The sequence below is a fragment of the Nanorana parkeri genome, unplaced genomic scaffold (assembly GCF_000935625.1).
Source record: "Nanorana parkeri isolate BGI_ZX_2015 unplaced genomic scaffold, ASM93562v1 scaffold784, whole genome shotgun sequence".
In the NCBI taxonomy this organism is placed as follows: domain Eukaryota; kingdom Metazoa; phylum Chordata; class Amphibia; order Anura; family Dicroglossidae; genus Nanorana; species Nanorana parkeri.
In genome coordinates this window covers 146970-162339 of record NW_017307052.1, presented here as the reverse complement: position 1 = coordinate 162339, position 15370 = coordinate 146970, and the positions used below count along the sequence as shown (strand labels likewise).

The 15370-nt window shown below is 41.6% G+C and overlaps 1 protein-coding gene and 1 non-coding gene across 2 annotated transcripts; one reads left to right on the top strand and one right to left on the bottom strand.

Moving 5' to 3' along the window:
• The first annotated feature begins 6176 nt into the window (after window positions 1-6176).
• TRNAG-GCC lies at window positions 6177-6247 on the top strand. Its single transcript has one exon. It is a non-coding gene; the product is annotated as a tRNA-Gly (tRNA).
• Window positions 6248-9242: 2995 nt separating this feature from the next.
• LOC108793774 (transcription factor HES-7-like) lies at window positions 9243-14226 on the bottom strand. Its single transcript, XM_018564798.1, has 4 exons — window positions 14191-14226; window positions 13377-13472; window positions 11926-11929; window positions 9243-9718 (listed from the first exon to the last, which is right to left on the bottom strand). Exons 1-4 carry the CDS (start codon window positions 14224-14226, stop codon window positions 9243-9245), a joined length of 612 nt encoding a protein of 203 aa, XP_018420300.1.
• Window positions 14227-15370: the final 1144 nt, after the last annotated feature.

The following is a 15370-nucleotide window of genomic DNA, read 5'->3' as shown; positions in this document are numbered from 1 at the left end:
CCGTGAGCAAAGCACACGGGGGGGGGGTTTAGAAGCGGATCCGGGTTTTCCAAATCATGACTGACTTTGAGCATTTAAGAATACTGCGCTATAGCCGTCCATTGAATATGTACCTTATAGTGTCCCTGAAGTCACAATAAGGATGATAAATCACCGGGGGTTATGTGATATCAGCAACTTCCAGCTGCTCGTAAGTATAATTCTCCCGAATACTAAATGATAATTCAACCAGCTTTCACAGTGGAGAAGTTTGGGCCCCAACTCCCGCCTTGTGCCATTGGGGCCACTCATCACATTGATAGTCCACTAGTGAGCCACATGGGACAATTGGGGGATATTCCTAGGAAGGAAGGTGTGTGGCGAGGACATTATGTATGCAGCTCATATACATATAAAAGTCCTATTCATGGGATGTTTTGGATACATGAACACAGTAGTGAAGATCATTAAATTTCATATTAAGTTAAGGAAGGAACTGTGCAACTGATACTACTAAGGATTACATACACTTATTGATTGCCTGATCATCAAGATGACCACCATGAAAGTTTGTAGTCTACTCTAATTTGGTATTTGATTACCCTTCCTTCCTTCCCTCCATCCTTCCTTCCTTCCCTCCCTCCTTCCCTCGTCTCTCTCTCCACTGATACTACTTACGCCATTATTTAAGGTCAGTGGCGTCATTCCAAGGTGACATCACCAAGATGGCCGCTGGCAGGTATCACTAAGATGGCCACTTATGTGCGTGATGTCATCCCACAAGTGCGTGATGATGTCACGGCGGGTTTTCACCCAGTACCCGGTCTGGGTGACACCCGGCCTCAGGATGGCCCTGGTTGAGATCATAGTGGAACTGGAATTTCGATCCTGTCCATATATTTTGATGTATACTAGGAAAAAACTGAAAGCGTTCAGCTGCATATTTCATTTCGATTCAGTTTTGTGCGCAAAGACAAGGAATGTCACCTCATGCTAGATACCACCGTGCAAAATACGTATTCATGGACCTGATTGACATTTTAACAGTTTACGGAAAACACTGCATGATAATCGGCTCTCGTCATTTGTAATCTTCCCATTGTCCTCTAAATCACTTGACTGTTTGTTCATTTCCATGGTGTGTTTTCTATAAACATCGCAGACAGTGAAAGCTAATTGCTCCCACAAGCTTGAGGAACCTTCTATGGGACGGACATCTGCATTCTCAAAGAATCCTTCACTGGACACACAGAAGTGGAGGAAGGAGACAACCCAATGCTCCATTCAAATACGGAGGCAACCACTGATTAAATGTAAAAAAAGTCACCAATACCACCTATTATATAGGCCAACTCAACCCCAGACAATGACATTGCCTGAGGAGCTGGTGGCTTTACAGCCTCCTTAAAAAGTGCTGGAGGCACCAAAAGGCAGCAAGACACCTTTTGTCTTTAGAAGTGTGTCTTTTCCATGAACACACTTCTTCTTGATTGTCCCATCACCATATGGAGGTGACACCACCTCCATAACTTGAAGTTCCTTGTTAAATTCACACTAGGCTGTGGGAAAAACTCAAGTCTACAGTTCCCGGATACAGGGAGTCCAAGACTTTTGTTGTGAAAAAAATGTTTTCGTTCTAATAGAGCAACTTTATTGGGCTTCCCTGGATTCAGCCCCACCCTCCTCTTCAGGAGCCTTCGATTAACTTTTATGACAAGAAGAGTTGGCCTACTCTGCTAAGTCAGACAGTTTTTTTGTGCTCTTTGGAACATGTGACCAGTGATGGTCATAGAAGATAGGGGTCTTTTTTAATAGTTCGGCACAGAGGCCAGGAATGACCATTTTGTCTAAAGCCAATGTGTATGGTCTAAGGCCATCTCTAACCACTTACGCCAATTGAAAAGGAGAGCAGTAGAGAATTAACAAGCTTTCCCAGATTTAATAGTATATGTAATTCCAATTGCTAACATTTTATATAAGCCTTAATTTGATAATGCAATTTAAAAAGTTGTTTTTAATATTTTTGAAGCCTGTGGCTTTCAATAAAATAATACCTGGTGATCTTGCCATGAAGGTCCTTGTGCAGACACTTCCTGTATCGGGTGTCAAACCTCTGTCCCTTGTTTCAATGTCGCTCCTGTGTTGTCACCCTGTGCTGTGGGTTAAGATGGAGAGTGAAAGTGTCTGTCAACACTCATTGCACGGGCATGGTCCACTGTTGTCACCATAAGGAAATATGGTCTGAGAAAATACCATGCAGCCTTTGCTGGTGCCAAAGAGGCTGCGGGTGATCAGCAGCACATATGTAGCAAAGAGTGAAAATAGGTGAAAACAAGTATTTTATTTTTGCAAAAATTGAATTTTTTAGGGTTTACAACTGCTTTAGGTAAGCTTCTTGCTAGAAAAGATTAATATATGTCTAAGTTACTTCAAGCCAGGACCAAAAAAGGTGCATCACATGCATCACAAAGGTGCATCACAAAAAAGGTTTTCATCACATGAAATCTTTTCATTGCCGTGTTGGCAATTTTGACTACATTGGGAGACAATTCTCAGGTTAATGGGTACCAGCAGACACCAGTAGGTTCCAATGGCTGACCAGTGGCCCAACAAACTAGTTATTAACCATTCTGGAGGATTTTTAGGGGACTACTCTGCTTCTCCAGAGAAAGGGACTGTGGTCACTCTATACCCTCCCTCCTCCAAATCATACGTTTACAGACTTTGGAGTTCTGAGTGTGCCTATTTAGTGTACAGTATGAAAAAAATCCTATAACAACATGATGGCCCATCTGATCAGTCTGCACATCACCAGTGGCCCATACAGGGCGAGGCAACTGGTTATCTAACCTGCAAAGGGAGAGCACAGCTTTTGGTGGCCCGTCAGAAAGGAAAACAAGAAAATGTATCTCAGGAATGTGATTCTCCCCCAAAGCAAGCTTGGCTTCCAGGCTTTGGGGAAGACCTAAAAACTTATGAAGGCTTCCTAAAAAGGAATGCAAACAGTTGGATTGGAAAATCACCTCCTACATCTGTAGGCACCTTTAGGCTTCTCCTACTAACTGAGAACAGTAGGCAGTGAGACTTCTGCAGTCTTCATCATGAGCAACCTGAACACATTATACCGTTTGCCTCTGACCTAGATGGTATTTTAATGCTGCTTGTATGTGGTAAATGGATTAAAGGGTGACTGCTAATTATTCACACTGGAAATTGTCTTCAAATGAACCTTTACTTTCCCCATGCAGGGTTTTTTTCTCCTTACTCAACACTTCCCCCCCCCCCCCCCCCCCCCCCTCCTTCATGTGTTTTCTATAAACATCGCAGACAGTGAAAGCTAATTGCTACCACCAACTTGAAGGACCATCTATAGGACAGACATCTGCATTCTCAAAGAATCCTCCACTGGACACACAGAAGTAGAGGAAAGAGACAACCCAATGCTCCATTTAAATAAAGAAGCAACCACTGATTAAATGTAAAAAATTTCACCAATGCCACCTATTATATAGGCCAAGTTAACCCCAGACAATTAGATTGCTTGAGGAGCTGGTGGCTTTACAGCCTCGTTAAAGGTGCTAGAGGCACCAAAAGGCATCAGGACACCTTTTGTCTTTAGAAGTGTGTCTTTTCCTTGAACACACTTCTTCTTGATTGTCCTATCACCATACAGAGGTGACACCACCTCCATAATTTGAAGTTCCTTGTTAATTTCACACTAGGCTGTGGGAAAAACTCAAGTCTATGGTTCCCGCATACAGAGAGTCCAAGACCTTTATTGTAAAAACAAATTTTTAATCCAAAAGAGCAACTTTATTGGGCTTCCCTGGATTCAGCCCAACCCTCCTCTTCAGAAGCCTCTGAAATAATTTCCATTAGCTTTTATGACGAAAATAGTGGGCATACTCTGCTTGTTCAAGACAGAGTTTGTGTGCTCTTTGGCTCATGTGAGCAGTGGTGACCATGCAAGATAGGGACTTTTGTTGTAAAAAAAGTTTTTCTAACTAATAGAGTGACTCTACATTTATTGGGATTCTCTGGATTCTGTCATGCCCTCTTCCTCAGAAGCTTCTCCAATAATTTCCATTGACTTGACAAGATACTAAGGAGAATAACAGGCCTACTCTACCTGGCCTGCTGAGGTCAGGACAGTGTTTTAGTGCTCTTTGGCTTATGTGACCAGCAATGGCCAAAGAACATAATGGTCTTTTTAAATATTTCAACACAGAGGCCAGGAATAACCATTTTGTCCATGGCCATCTTTGGCCACATAAGCCAATTGCAAAGGAGAGTGGTAGGGAATTAAAAAGCTGACCTGAATTTACAGCTTTATAGTATATGTAACACAATCGCTAAAATATCACATAGGGTTTGACTTGTTAATATAATTTCAAAAGTCTTTTTTTTATATTTTGAAATCTGCAACTTTATTAAAAAGGAAATCCGGCCTGGGAAATACCATGCAGCCATTGCTGGAGTCAGGGAAAAAGGAAATCGTTGCAGAAGAGGCAGCAGGTGATTATCAGCATTGTATGTAACAAAGGATGAATAAAATGGTGACAATTTTGACTGGCTAAGGAGACAATCCTCAGAGTTATGGGTATCAGCAGACAGCAGCAGGCTCCAGTGGCTGACCAATGGCTGGGGAACTATTGATCATCCATGCTGGATGCCTTTTTAGGCTGAATGCTCTTTTCCAGAGAAACGGTCTGTGATTGCTCTTCCCCCTTCCCAGGCCAATTTGCAAGCTTCCCAGTTCTGAGTGTGCCTACCTACTGTATAGTATGAAAAAAACTCTTATACCCACATGCCCATATAGGACAAAGCAACAGGTCTAATGAACTGCATATAGAGAGCACTGCTTGTGGTGGCCCACAGAAGCAGAAGCAAAGGAAAATCAATCTCAGGCAAACAATTTTCTTAACTTCACTTTCATGCTCCTCCATTCACCTGAGGGAACAATGTGGCATATAAAGTATGGTGAGCATACTATGGTGTCCTGGATAGTTCACTTCTACCCTTCACCCTTTTGTGAATAACCCTGTTAGACTTCGGGAATCAAGCACTACCCACTGTGTAATATGTTCCCCTGCCCTTTAGATAGCTATAGTCAAATGACTTTATAATGATTGAAGAAAAACAAAATGTGTTGAGTACCTATTGACTAGTGGAAAATTCCAGCATCCCCTATCTCCTCCCTTGAACCTGAGGTTACTTTGATGTCTTGAAGGTCTTGCCTGTCCTTCTGTTGTTGTCACACTTGGTAAAGGTTTGGAGAAGTGTCAGGAGGAATGGAGAGGTGTCTGCCTCATGACTCACAACTGGGGCCATTTGCCCGAGTTTCCAAACCTACCACACTCCTAAAGCATCCAGTCCAGGAGCCGTGGGAAACGTTGTGCAGGTCTTTGTGTATTTGTTGTGAAATTTCTGTGACCTGGACCTGGCCTTCCGATGGTGAATAGAGTCAAAGTATATGACTTGACCCCTGAACATGATGACACTAGGACACACTATACAGATATAAAACAATACACAAGCCCAATGTAACATGACCACTTGACACAAGCATTACATACAATTATGGCATTATTTATATTCACGTTATACAGGCTTAGGACATTATAGTTTAATATGACCAGACCACTGGACATAATCGTAATACAATTCTAAAATGATCTAAAACATAGGTTGCATATCAACTAGGGATATACCCATATCGGTTTTCAGTATCGAGTACCAATATTTTTTTCCGGTACGCGTCGATTTCGGAAGTCCTATTAAGGAAGCCGGGCAGTGTGTAATTACTCGCCAACTTGCTTCCTGATACTGGAAGTTGAAGTTGAGGTTTCAGGGAGGTGCCCTTCTCATTTCAGGGAGGTGCCCTCCGCCCCCCTGAAATGATGGCAGATAGCACAGGAAGCAATAGCTTATTTGCTATCTGCTCCCCCAAAGCCAGGTTCCTCCATGTACCCCCCACCCTGCCAATGGAGAATGGCAACGACAAGCAAGGTAAGGCATTGGTAGTTCAGTGGTAGAATTCTCCACTCCACGCATATAGAGGGCTATTGCCTGATTTATGCTGTGAGTGCTGCAGCCAGGATTGATCCCTGTGGGGAGTGGCAACGGACACTTACCACTCTTTGCAGTGAGATGGTCAGTAAATGAGTAAGTGGAAAGTTTCATTTGTATGGACAGATGCATTGGTGGTTCAGTGGTAGAATTCTCGCCTGCCACGCGGGAGGCCCGGGTTCGATTCCCGGCCAATGCAGTAAACATTTTATACCTCTATAGGTTGAACTTGATGGACTTGTGTCTTTTTTCCTTTTTTTTTTTTTTTAAGCCCCGTGGACGTGCATCATAAAACAAACTTCCCCCTGTGAACAAAAAAAGTGAACCGTGAAATCACAGCACACAAAAACGTGCACAAGGGTGCTTGGTCCTTCATAAAGAAGGGACCTCGATTCCCGACCCCCAGGGGCGCAAGGCTCCTGAAAGGGGTTGAGACTATTGGTCCACCAACCCGAATGCCGGTGGACCCCGATCCTTTGGGGACCTGCCGAAACAGGTCCCACACAATACTAGGTAGGGGGCTCTCCCGAAGAGAGACCCCCCTGGGTTGGGAGGAGACAGAGAACCCTATATAAGGGCACAGAATCTCCTCCCCACATCAGTAAAAGGCCCCGAAGGAACCTGCACCCGCTGCATCTGTGGGTCAATGCTTTGGAAAAAAGCCAATCATGCATAGAGTGCAATAACTGATACTAAAGTGCCAGTGCACCACGCTGACAGGCCTTAGGGGCCGGAGTGCAAAAATATTGCCCCGGACTAGCCATAAGGTCTGTCCAAGAGGCGTTGTGCAGAAAATGCAATGTGGTGTGACCGAGTGCATCAGTGAGTCAAAGTGGGTAGGACTTGTGTCTTTTTTCAACCTGACTTACTATGTAACTATGTAACCAGATAGTTGGGGTGGCAGGGTTGGTTTTAATTCTTTTTTTTACTTTTTATCACTTTTTTTTTATTTTTTTTAATTGTTATTTATTCTGTCTACTTTTTTTAAGTTGGTATTTATCTTAGTATCTTTTACTTTTTTATCACTTATGTATTTTTCATTTTAATTATTTATTTAGTTTTTTACTTATTTTTTAATTTTTTATTTATTTTATTTTTTGTTTTCCTTTTTATCCATTTTTATTTTTATTTTATAAAAAATGTTTCTCTTAACTTTATTGCTATCACACCGGAGCTAACAAGCCCCTGTGTGATAGCATTTGGAGGTGACAAGTTCTCTTTATTAAACCTGCCACCTCCAACATAGGAGTTCTAGAACAGCACTGTGCTGGAACTTCTGTGGCAGCTGAGAGGGGGAGACTGAGAGTGCAGCTCTCCCCTCTCAGTGTTTACATGGAGCAGAGCAGAGAACGCCCTACTCTGCTCCCCGCTCTCCATCCTGAATTACCTTGCTGTGGTCCCGGATCCCGCAAAAGAGCGAGGGACCTCAAAAACCACAGTGAGGAGGGAGATGGTCAGCGAGGAGAGAGGTGGCTGGCGGGGAGAGAGGTATCTGGCGGGAACCCCTGTGACAGCTGAGATAGGAAGACTGCAAGTGAAGCTCTCCTGTGTCTCAGTGTTTACATGGAGCAGAGTGAAGAATGGATGTTCTCCACTCTGCTGCCCACTCTCCATCCTGAACTACCTGGCCAGCAGAGACAGAGGCAGCCGAAGGTGGGGGCGGACCATGGAGGGCGGGTGGGGGGTGATCAGACCTGCAGGCATATTACTAGTGATCTTGGCGGCATCGGTACTAAATCACCCACTTCCCTGCTCTACATTTAACCCTGCTTGCCCAGCGCAGGTGTAAATGTAAAAAAAAGCTACTCGCCCAGAGCCTATGCCGTCTGGAGGCCAGGCATCGGTGGCCTTGTGGGAAATCCGGCCCTGTGTACAACACTTTACCCAAATAAATGAATAACCACTGAGATTTTTTAAATATCTTCCTATATAAAGGAAAAAAGACCCAACAATTTGACAAAAGTGCTTTATAAATAGCAAATAAAAATGCCAGGACGGCAAAACACCAAAATTACCTCTTTCTGGGGTGGGTTGAGGGTGGATTGCAATGTGATCATGTTTCATGTTACACACCTGGGCCTAACATGATATGGTCAGAAAAGTAAACATAGCCTTTAAATCCTTGTTTTGGGGTTTAGATACTCCTTAAATAGTTTTGTTTTGTTAAATTGTTTTGGGGTTTAGATACTCCTTAAAGTGATACTCCTTAAAGTGATCAAGTCCCTACAGGCCGGGCAACCCCGGCCTGTAAAAGAAGATGCCATATGCTTATCTTTCCCGTGGCCCATGTATTGGAACTCTACTGTGTTGCTGATCCCCGACCACTGCAGATATATAACAGTTCCAGGTGTAAAGCGAAAACCTGCTCCACGAGCCAGCAGGCTGAACCACAGCATGTGGTAGGGGGAGCAGATATTCAATACACTCGGAAGTGTTGGATACTGGAAGCCATCAGGGATCAGCAAAAAAGCAGTTTCAATACATGGGCTCCTGGAATGGTAAGTATATATCATCTTCTTTTTTAGGCTGGGGATGGTTTATATTTCGACCCTGTAATGACAGTGTCCCTTTAAGATATATCAATGTTTGGGGGTGGCCCCTTCCTGTTCCAACATGACTGAGCACCAGTGCACAAAGCAAAGTCCATACAGACATGGATGGGGGAGTTTGGGGTGGAGGGACTTGACTGGCCTGCACAGAGTTCTGACCTCAACCCCATAGAACACCTTTGGGATGACTGCGAGCCGGGCCTTCTCCCCCAACATCAGTAACTGACCTCACAAATGGTCCAAATGAACTCTACGGACTAAGACTGGGGTGCCATTAAAGGTCATGAGCATGTAAAGGCTGGCGTCCCAATACTTTTGGCAATATAATGTATATAGTGTGAGATCCCACCTGACTGGATAGAAATCGAATTGATTGTTTATGTAGGTGCTCCATTACCTGGTTGTTGACGAATGTACAACTGGACCTTCAACCTTTAGAGGCCTTTAGGCAATGGAAATAAACCGGAATGCCAAAAATTCTTAAAAAATAATTTTATAAACAAAGTCTCCATCATTTATATATCTTTAATTTACAGTGAACATTGCAGTTCAGGAACACATGAGCACCGTACAAAGGTTAAAAATATAATTTAAATTTACAAAGACTATTTACAAAAACAAACAACAAATAGAATAAATAACAGTCTAAGGCCAAGGCCTCCACACAAGCGTTGGGGCGAGAGGGGGAGAAGGACCAGTAGGAGGGAAGAGAGTCCTTTGAACAGTCTTTCTGCAGCTGTTAGCTTGGACTGTGTGTGTTGTGGACTGTTGGAGCTGTCCGAAAGTGGGTGTTTCTGATGAGCTGGAGGGAGAAGGGTAGTGAAGGAAGGGTTGGCAGGGATGGTTTTCGGGGTAAATTGTTAAACGGTCTTTTGAAAGTCTTTGGGTTTGTGGAGAGCTTGGTAGGTGTTGGTTGTGGTCAACAGTGAAAGATTCATCTGACATGGAGTCCTCCCAATTATTGGGGCTTTTCTCCTCCATGTGTTGACAAAGCTTTTCAACAACGTAGTCCCTTTTCCTCTCACAGATGGTTGCGGTGGAATTCAAGAAAGTGGCGGCCTGGCTCAACCCTTCTTCATACCCACCATCAAACTCAGAAGATTTCTTGCCTTCTTCTGGACCTAAAAAATAAAGCAAAAATTGGTTGTAAATATCACATTGGGAAAGCTGGTACGGCTGTTTTACCTAAATTACTGACATTTTTTAGAAGTCAAGGAAAAGTACTTCAAAAAAATGTATCATTGAGTTGAAAAATTTAAGAACATCTTCCAACAACATAATAAGGTCTACACATTTTTTAGAGAAAATATTATCAAGAGAAATATTGATGGACGCCAGTTCACCAAATTCTTTTTTTTTCTTTGTATTTTGGTTGAACTTGATGGACATATTTTTCTAACCTAACAATGGAAATATGTTTAAAACACCAGAGATAATAAGACATTAACCTCCCTAGCGGTCTGATTATGTCAGTATTTTTGATTGTCAGAGCGGTACATTGTTTTGCATGGAAATTTGTTGTTTTATATTGTAGGCCTGTAATTCTTAGGAATAAGTCACTTAAATCTGTCCAAACAAGAGTCTAGTAGACATCCCGGGTATGATAAAGTTTGAAAACACGAAATCATAAATTATAATATCATAAATAATTATAAAAAATAATAATATTATAATAATAATAAATGTAATTCAATAATGTAATCAAACCAAAAACACTGAAATTTGTCCAAACAAGGGTGCAATAATTTTGGATGCCATGGACGTTCTCAAGTTTCCAGGCAGAAAGAACGGTAAAAGTGCAGCCAGGGCACTGGACAGAGCTCTAGGGACAAAACCGAGGTGAAATGGTTTGGTACAGTAATGTAATCATAACAGATTACAATGTATTGTGTGTATGTCATGTTGTGTTCACTTTTTACTTTTGAATTTCCCACCGGTTTCGCCCCCCCCTGCGACGCTGGCGCTCGCAGGGAAGGAACCCGGAAGACGGCATCGGCCGAAGGACACAGCGGGAGGACACCAGGGGCTCGTAGGGACAAGGTAAGTGGCACTACAGTGTAATCCCGAGTGTGGCTTGGGGGTTACCACTTTTGGTACTGAAAATTAACCCCGAGCCACACTCTGGATTACTGCCAGTGAGGTTAAACATGATCGATGGTGATGTCACGATACCGTGCACGGGTGTCCAGCACACCACGTGCAGGTATCTATACAAGAGAACCAATATGTGACCACAAATGCTTTCAAACTATAATTTATTAGCTGCACTAAAACACCACAACCATAAACACCCCCACCACCACCTGCAAGTAACATGTACAAATAGGGGCAACCCCTGGGGAGCAGGACAACACGGAGGGAGTCACTAATCAAGAGACCTCAGGGGTAAGGTGTCAGGGTTCCATACTGACTTTTCTGGTTTGTAGCATTCTGGCTTGGCTGCCATTTTACTCACCTGTGTTTCCTTCCTTGCCTGAGCAGACTCTGGAACGTTGCTCACTACTCCCATCCTCCCTCTTATAGCCAGACAGGAGAGCATCATCTGAGAGAGCCAGATGGGAGTTTCCTGTCTCTGAGTGATGATGTCACCCCACTCACTATATATAAACCACTCAGTCCAGTCTGACCTTGCCCTTGCATGGTCTTCCTGCTAGTGCATTCCTGCTGCTCTGAGTATCCTGATCCTGTGTATGACCCAATCCTGGCTGACGTTCTCCTCTGGCTCCTGCTCCTAGCTTGTTCCTGGCAAAGCTGATTTCCTGGCTCCTGCTCCTGTTCCTGATGACGCTGATCTCTGTGTTCCTGACCTGGCTTGGACGACTACCCACTCCGGCTCCTGACTTTGGCTTGATCTGGTTTATGATTCTGCTTGCTCCTGTGGACACTGTTCTTAATAAATGTTTTATCTAGCACCCTTTGCTTGTCTGGTTTTCATTGTGCTCTGACACAAGGGTCAGGAGTCAGGTCCAAGTCAGGGTACAAGGCAGGAACAGGAACAGGATACAGGCAACAGGAACAGGATACAGGGAACAGAATACCGGCAATGGCAACATTACTGAAGCACAGGCCTCACTGCAGGGAGGGGTTAAATACCCTTCCAGAGCAGAACAAGGTGATGACTAATTGCCGGGAGACACCTGCAGGCGAGCACTGGAACTGCAGGATCAGGTTCCAGCTCCACAGTGACACCCAGAGGTGCTCTGGTCCCTGACAGTTGACCTGCAGAGGTGGTCAAAGGTATAAGATGATCCTTGTTTGTTGTTCCCAATTGCCATCAATTTGGTGACAACCTCATGTCTATGGTCACTAAAAGCTACTCAAAATCAACTGATCTAAGGGAGAAAGAAAGACATTATTAAATCTATATTTTTCCCTTCATGCATAAACAGGTGCCAGGAGTATTTGGCCACATGTTCTGCTACAAACGTGCAAGGTTATACCCAAAGCAGCTGAAAATGACCTCAACTGATGATCAGATTATGTCCAACTGACCTCCAAGGTCTGTGAGCACCATAAAAGGTTTGAGTCAATGCCATTAAAACATTTTTGTTTTTGTTTTTAAACTGACTTCACGTTTTTTTGTTTTTATTTAAATGTATGATAACAATAATAATTTTATTATCCAGTTGTTCCTTGTAAATTTAAATTAAAAAAATATTTTGGTGGGGATGTCTTAATCATTTTTATTTTTTAATACAGGAAAAAAAATGATATTTAATATTTTTTTCTATGTTAGCTATGCAGCAGATACTAATTCAAAAGTTAAAATGTAACGAAAACCTAACTGTACAATTAAATGTCTTTGAGAATATCTAGTGTTCCTTCTCCGGCATGTCTGTAAAAAATAAGTCAAAGCAACTGGACTTGCTGTATTTTTCTTGAAGATTTTTCACTGGTCATCCAACCAGCTTTCTCAAATCAGAATGACTTGTACAATGACTTGTACTGAATTGAGAAAGCTGGTTGGATGACCAGTGAAACGTCTTCAAGAAAAATACAGCAAGTGCAGTTGCTTTGACTTATTTTTTACAGATATGCCATGACCTGGATGAATGAGAACCTTCACAGACTTGTCAAGCATGGTACTCATGCAATAACTGAAGAGCTCCATAAGATATTAACTACAAACAAAAATTAACTACAACAAAAAAATATTTCTCATACAATACAAACAATGTGTTCATTTGGTCTTCAGATTCTTGCTGGCCTCATATGAAGATCAAACATTTTCAATAAATGGGATGAATTAATTGACATTTTATATAATCTTGATAATCAGATAAATGGGATAATATACCATATGTAAATATGATATATTTGATGAAAAACTGAACCCAATAATACTCATAATAATAGCAATTTACATAAAAATGTTGGTTATAAAAAAAAATTAACATTAATTTTTTCTATCAAGCCAAAAATATCTAGTGGAGCCTTAGGACATTGAAGATGCCGCGGCCGCACACTTCACCAACATTCACATGGCCGTTCACACCATTGTACCATTTTAACATATACTTGCTAATTGCAGTAGGAAATGAGACAGCTTGTCTCCTGCCCTTTGACTTTGCACTTCTGTCCCTGTAGAGCTCTGTTGACTTCTCCTTTGAAGTCACACCAAAACATTTCCTTCTACTTTGCCCCATTTTAGGAACAGACCTTTAGAAAAACCGAACACCAGGGAAGATTTTACAACTAGCATTCATCCCCCAAAATATAAATATATATATTTAAATATAAATGATGGAGCTATAAAATATAAGCAAGTTAAGTTCCAACCTCATCATGAGTAGCCTCCAAGAGAAGCGTCCTTAGATGTTCAAGGCTCTGGTTTATCCTGTCCCTTCTGCGTTTCTCTATCACCGGCTTCATGAGCTACCAAGAGAGAGAAAGAGAGTGAGAGATAGAACAAAGAGTTTAGAATAATGGTGAACAATCTGGACATGGATACAAGATGGCAGAGCTAGGAAAAAAGTGGACTTGAGATGTGTGAAGTACAATGTCCAGGTAACAGAAAGGATTCTGATTCGTATGTGCCAGGTATTTTTTAATCCAAAAGATGAAAGAGGTCCACTGGACACGTTAGACATTTTAGGTTGTTAGCCACAAAGAAAATATAAATTTTGAGTAAAAAATAAAATAAAAATTGGACAACTTTAGTCTGTAGCCTCATTTGGCATCGTAGGAACTATAAAGAGTGGAAAATGTTGACAAGTTAGACATTTTGGGAGAAAAGTTAAGGAGGAGAACTGTAAGTAAAATTAGGAAACAGAGCTTGACTAAAATTAGGTAATTTTTTTTTAATTCTAAGAAATATTTAGGAATATAAAAGGATGGAAGCTAAAAAAAGGTTAATTTTGACAAGTTAGAAATTTTGGGAGAAAAGTTAAGGAGGTGAGTAAAATTAGGAAGCAGAGCTTGACTAAAATTAGGGGGGGGAATTCTAAGAAAAATTTAGGAATATAAAAGGAGGGAAGCTAAAAAAAAAGGTTAAAAACAAAAATAAAGAAAAGATTTTAAAAATATCAAATATAAATAAATAAAAATGTAACAAAAATGGGTAACTTAACAGAGGGCTTGATATTAAACTTACCTTTTTGTCTTCTTTGTTGAGGTATGTGTTCCTCATTGTGACAGCAGCCTGCCTGTACAGTCCTAGGGTAATCGGTGGTTTGAGAGTTTTGGAGAAGTCTCCTCTACCTTATTCCACTGACTCTTCCCCTAACTGCTAGGCCAGCCCCCTTCTGTATTGGCTCCACCCCCAAAGCATGATCTCTGTACCACCTAGAGCTCCATTGTGATACCCATTGATGTAAGTGAGCTATCCCCCCCCCCAGTCTTCTTGTGACTCATGCCGCAAACACACTCCCCAATTAACATTTCCATAGCAATTACCAATTACCAAAAGAGAAAGAGGCACGCAAGTGTGCCTGTGTACAGTGTTTTTGTTGAGAGTCAACCTAACAAACAGCAATATACATAATACAGAAATGTAATTCTAAGACGTGCTAAACTTATACACAGTTTCAATACGCTGAAAAAAACATAATGGTGTGTAATATAGATAAACATAAATAAAACACGATTTATTTTAATAATGTATTAAGACGGGCTTTGTAGCATTCTTAATTTTTGCCAAAAATTTTCTGCAATAAACATTCACTGCGCTGTATAATAAAACAGTATATTCTGATAATGATTACCAATAAAATTTAGTTTTAAAAAAATGTTTTCGTAACGTCTGATTTGCTAACAGTTAATGGGGTCAAATCGATGATTGGTTTTTACCATAGTGATGAAAAAACTATTAGGAGCAGGAGGGAAAGTTGCTCTTGAACAACCAAAATTCTAACAGTAAATTTGATGTTTGTTTAAGAAATTCTGTTCAATTCCAAAATTGACTGTTAAAATCAAACTAGATTTCAAACGACATTATACAAGTTTCTAATCTTAGTGTCTATGGACAGTTCACTGAATGGCAACTGGGATGGGGGGTTTTGCTGATAGTCAGTTAGCACTGGGTAGGAACAGCGGGGTGGGAGGTGCAGGCTGACACACTTTGCCTTTTGTCCCATTACAACCTAGTAAAAGTAATTCACACTTACCTGAAAATGACCAAAAGTTTGTTTTCCAAGGTCAGAATGCCTAGTTCCCACAATATTCACAGGACCCAGCACTTTGGGTCATCACTAGGTCATAGATAGATAATGGATAGATAGATAGAGAGATAGAGAGAGAGAGAGAGAGAGAGAGAGAGAGAGAGAGAGAGAGAG

What these genes read in the sequence shown, in the direction of transcription:
- LOC108793774 (XM_018564798.1), bottom strand. Translation starts at nt 14,226, where the DNA reads ATGAGGAACACATACCTCAACAAAGAAGACAAAAAG. An exon ending in TCAACAAAGAAGACAAAAAG is followed by an intron (nt 13,473 to 14,190) that starts GTAAGTTTAATA and finishes CTCTCTTGGTAG; the next exon opens with CTCATGAAGCCGGTGATAGA.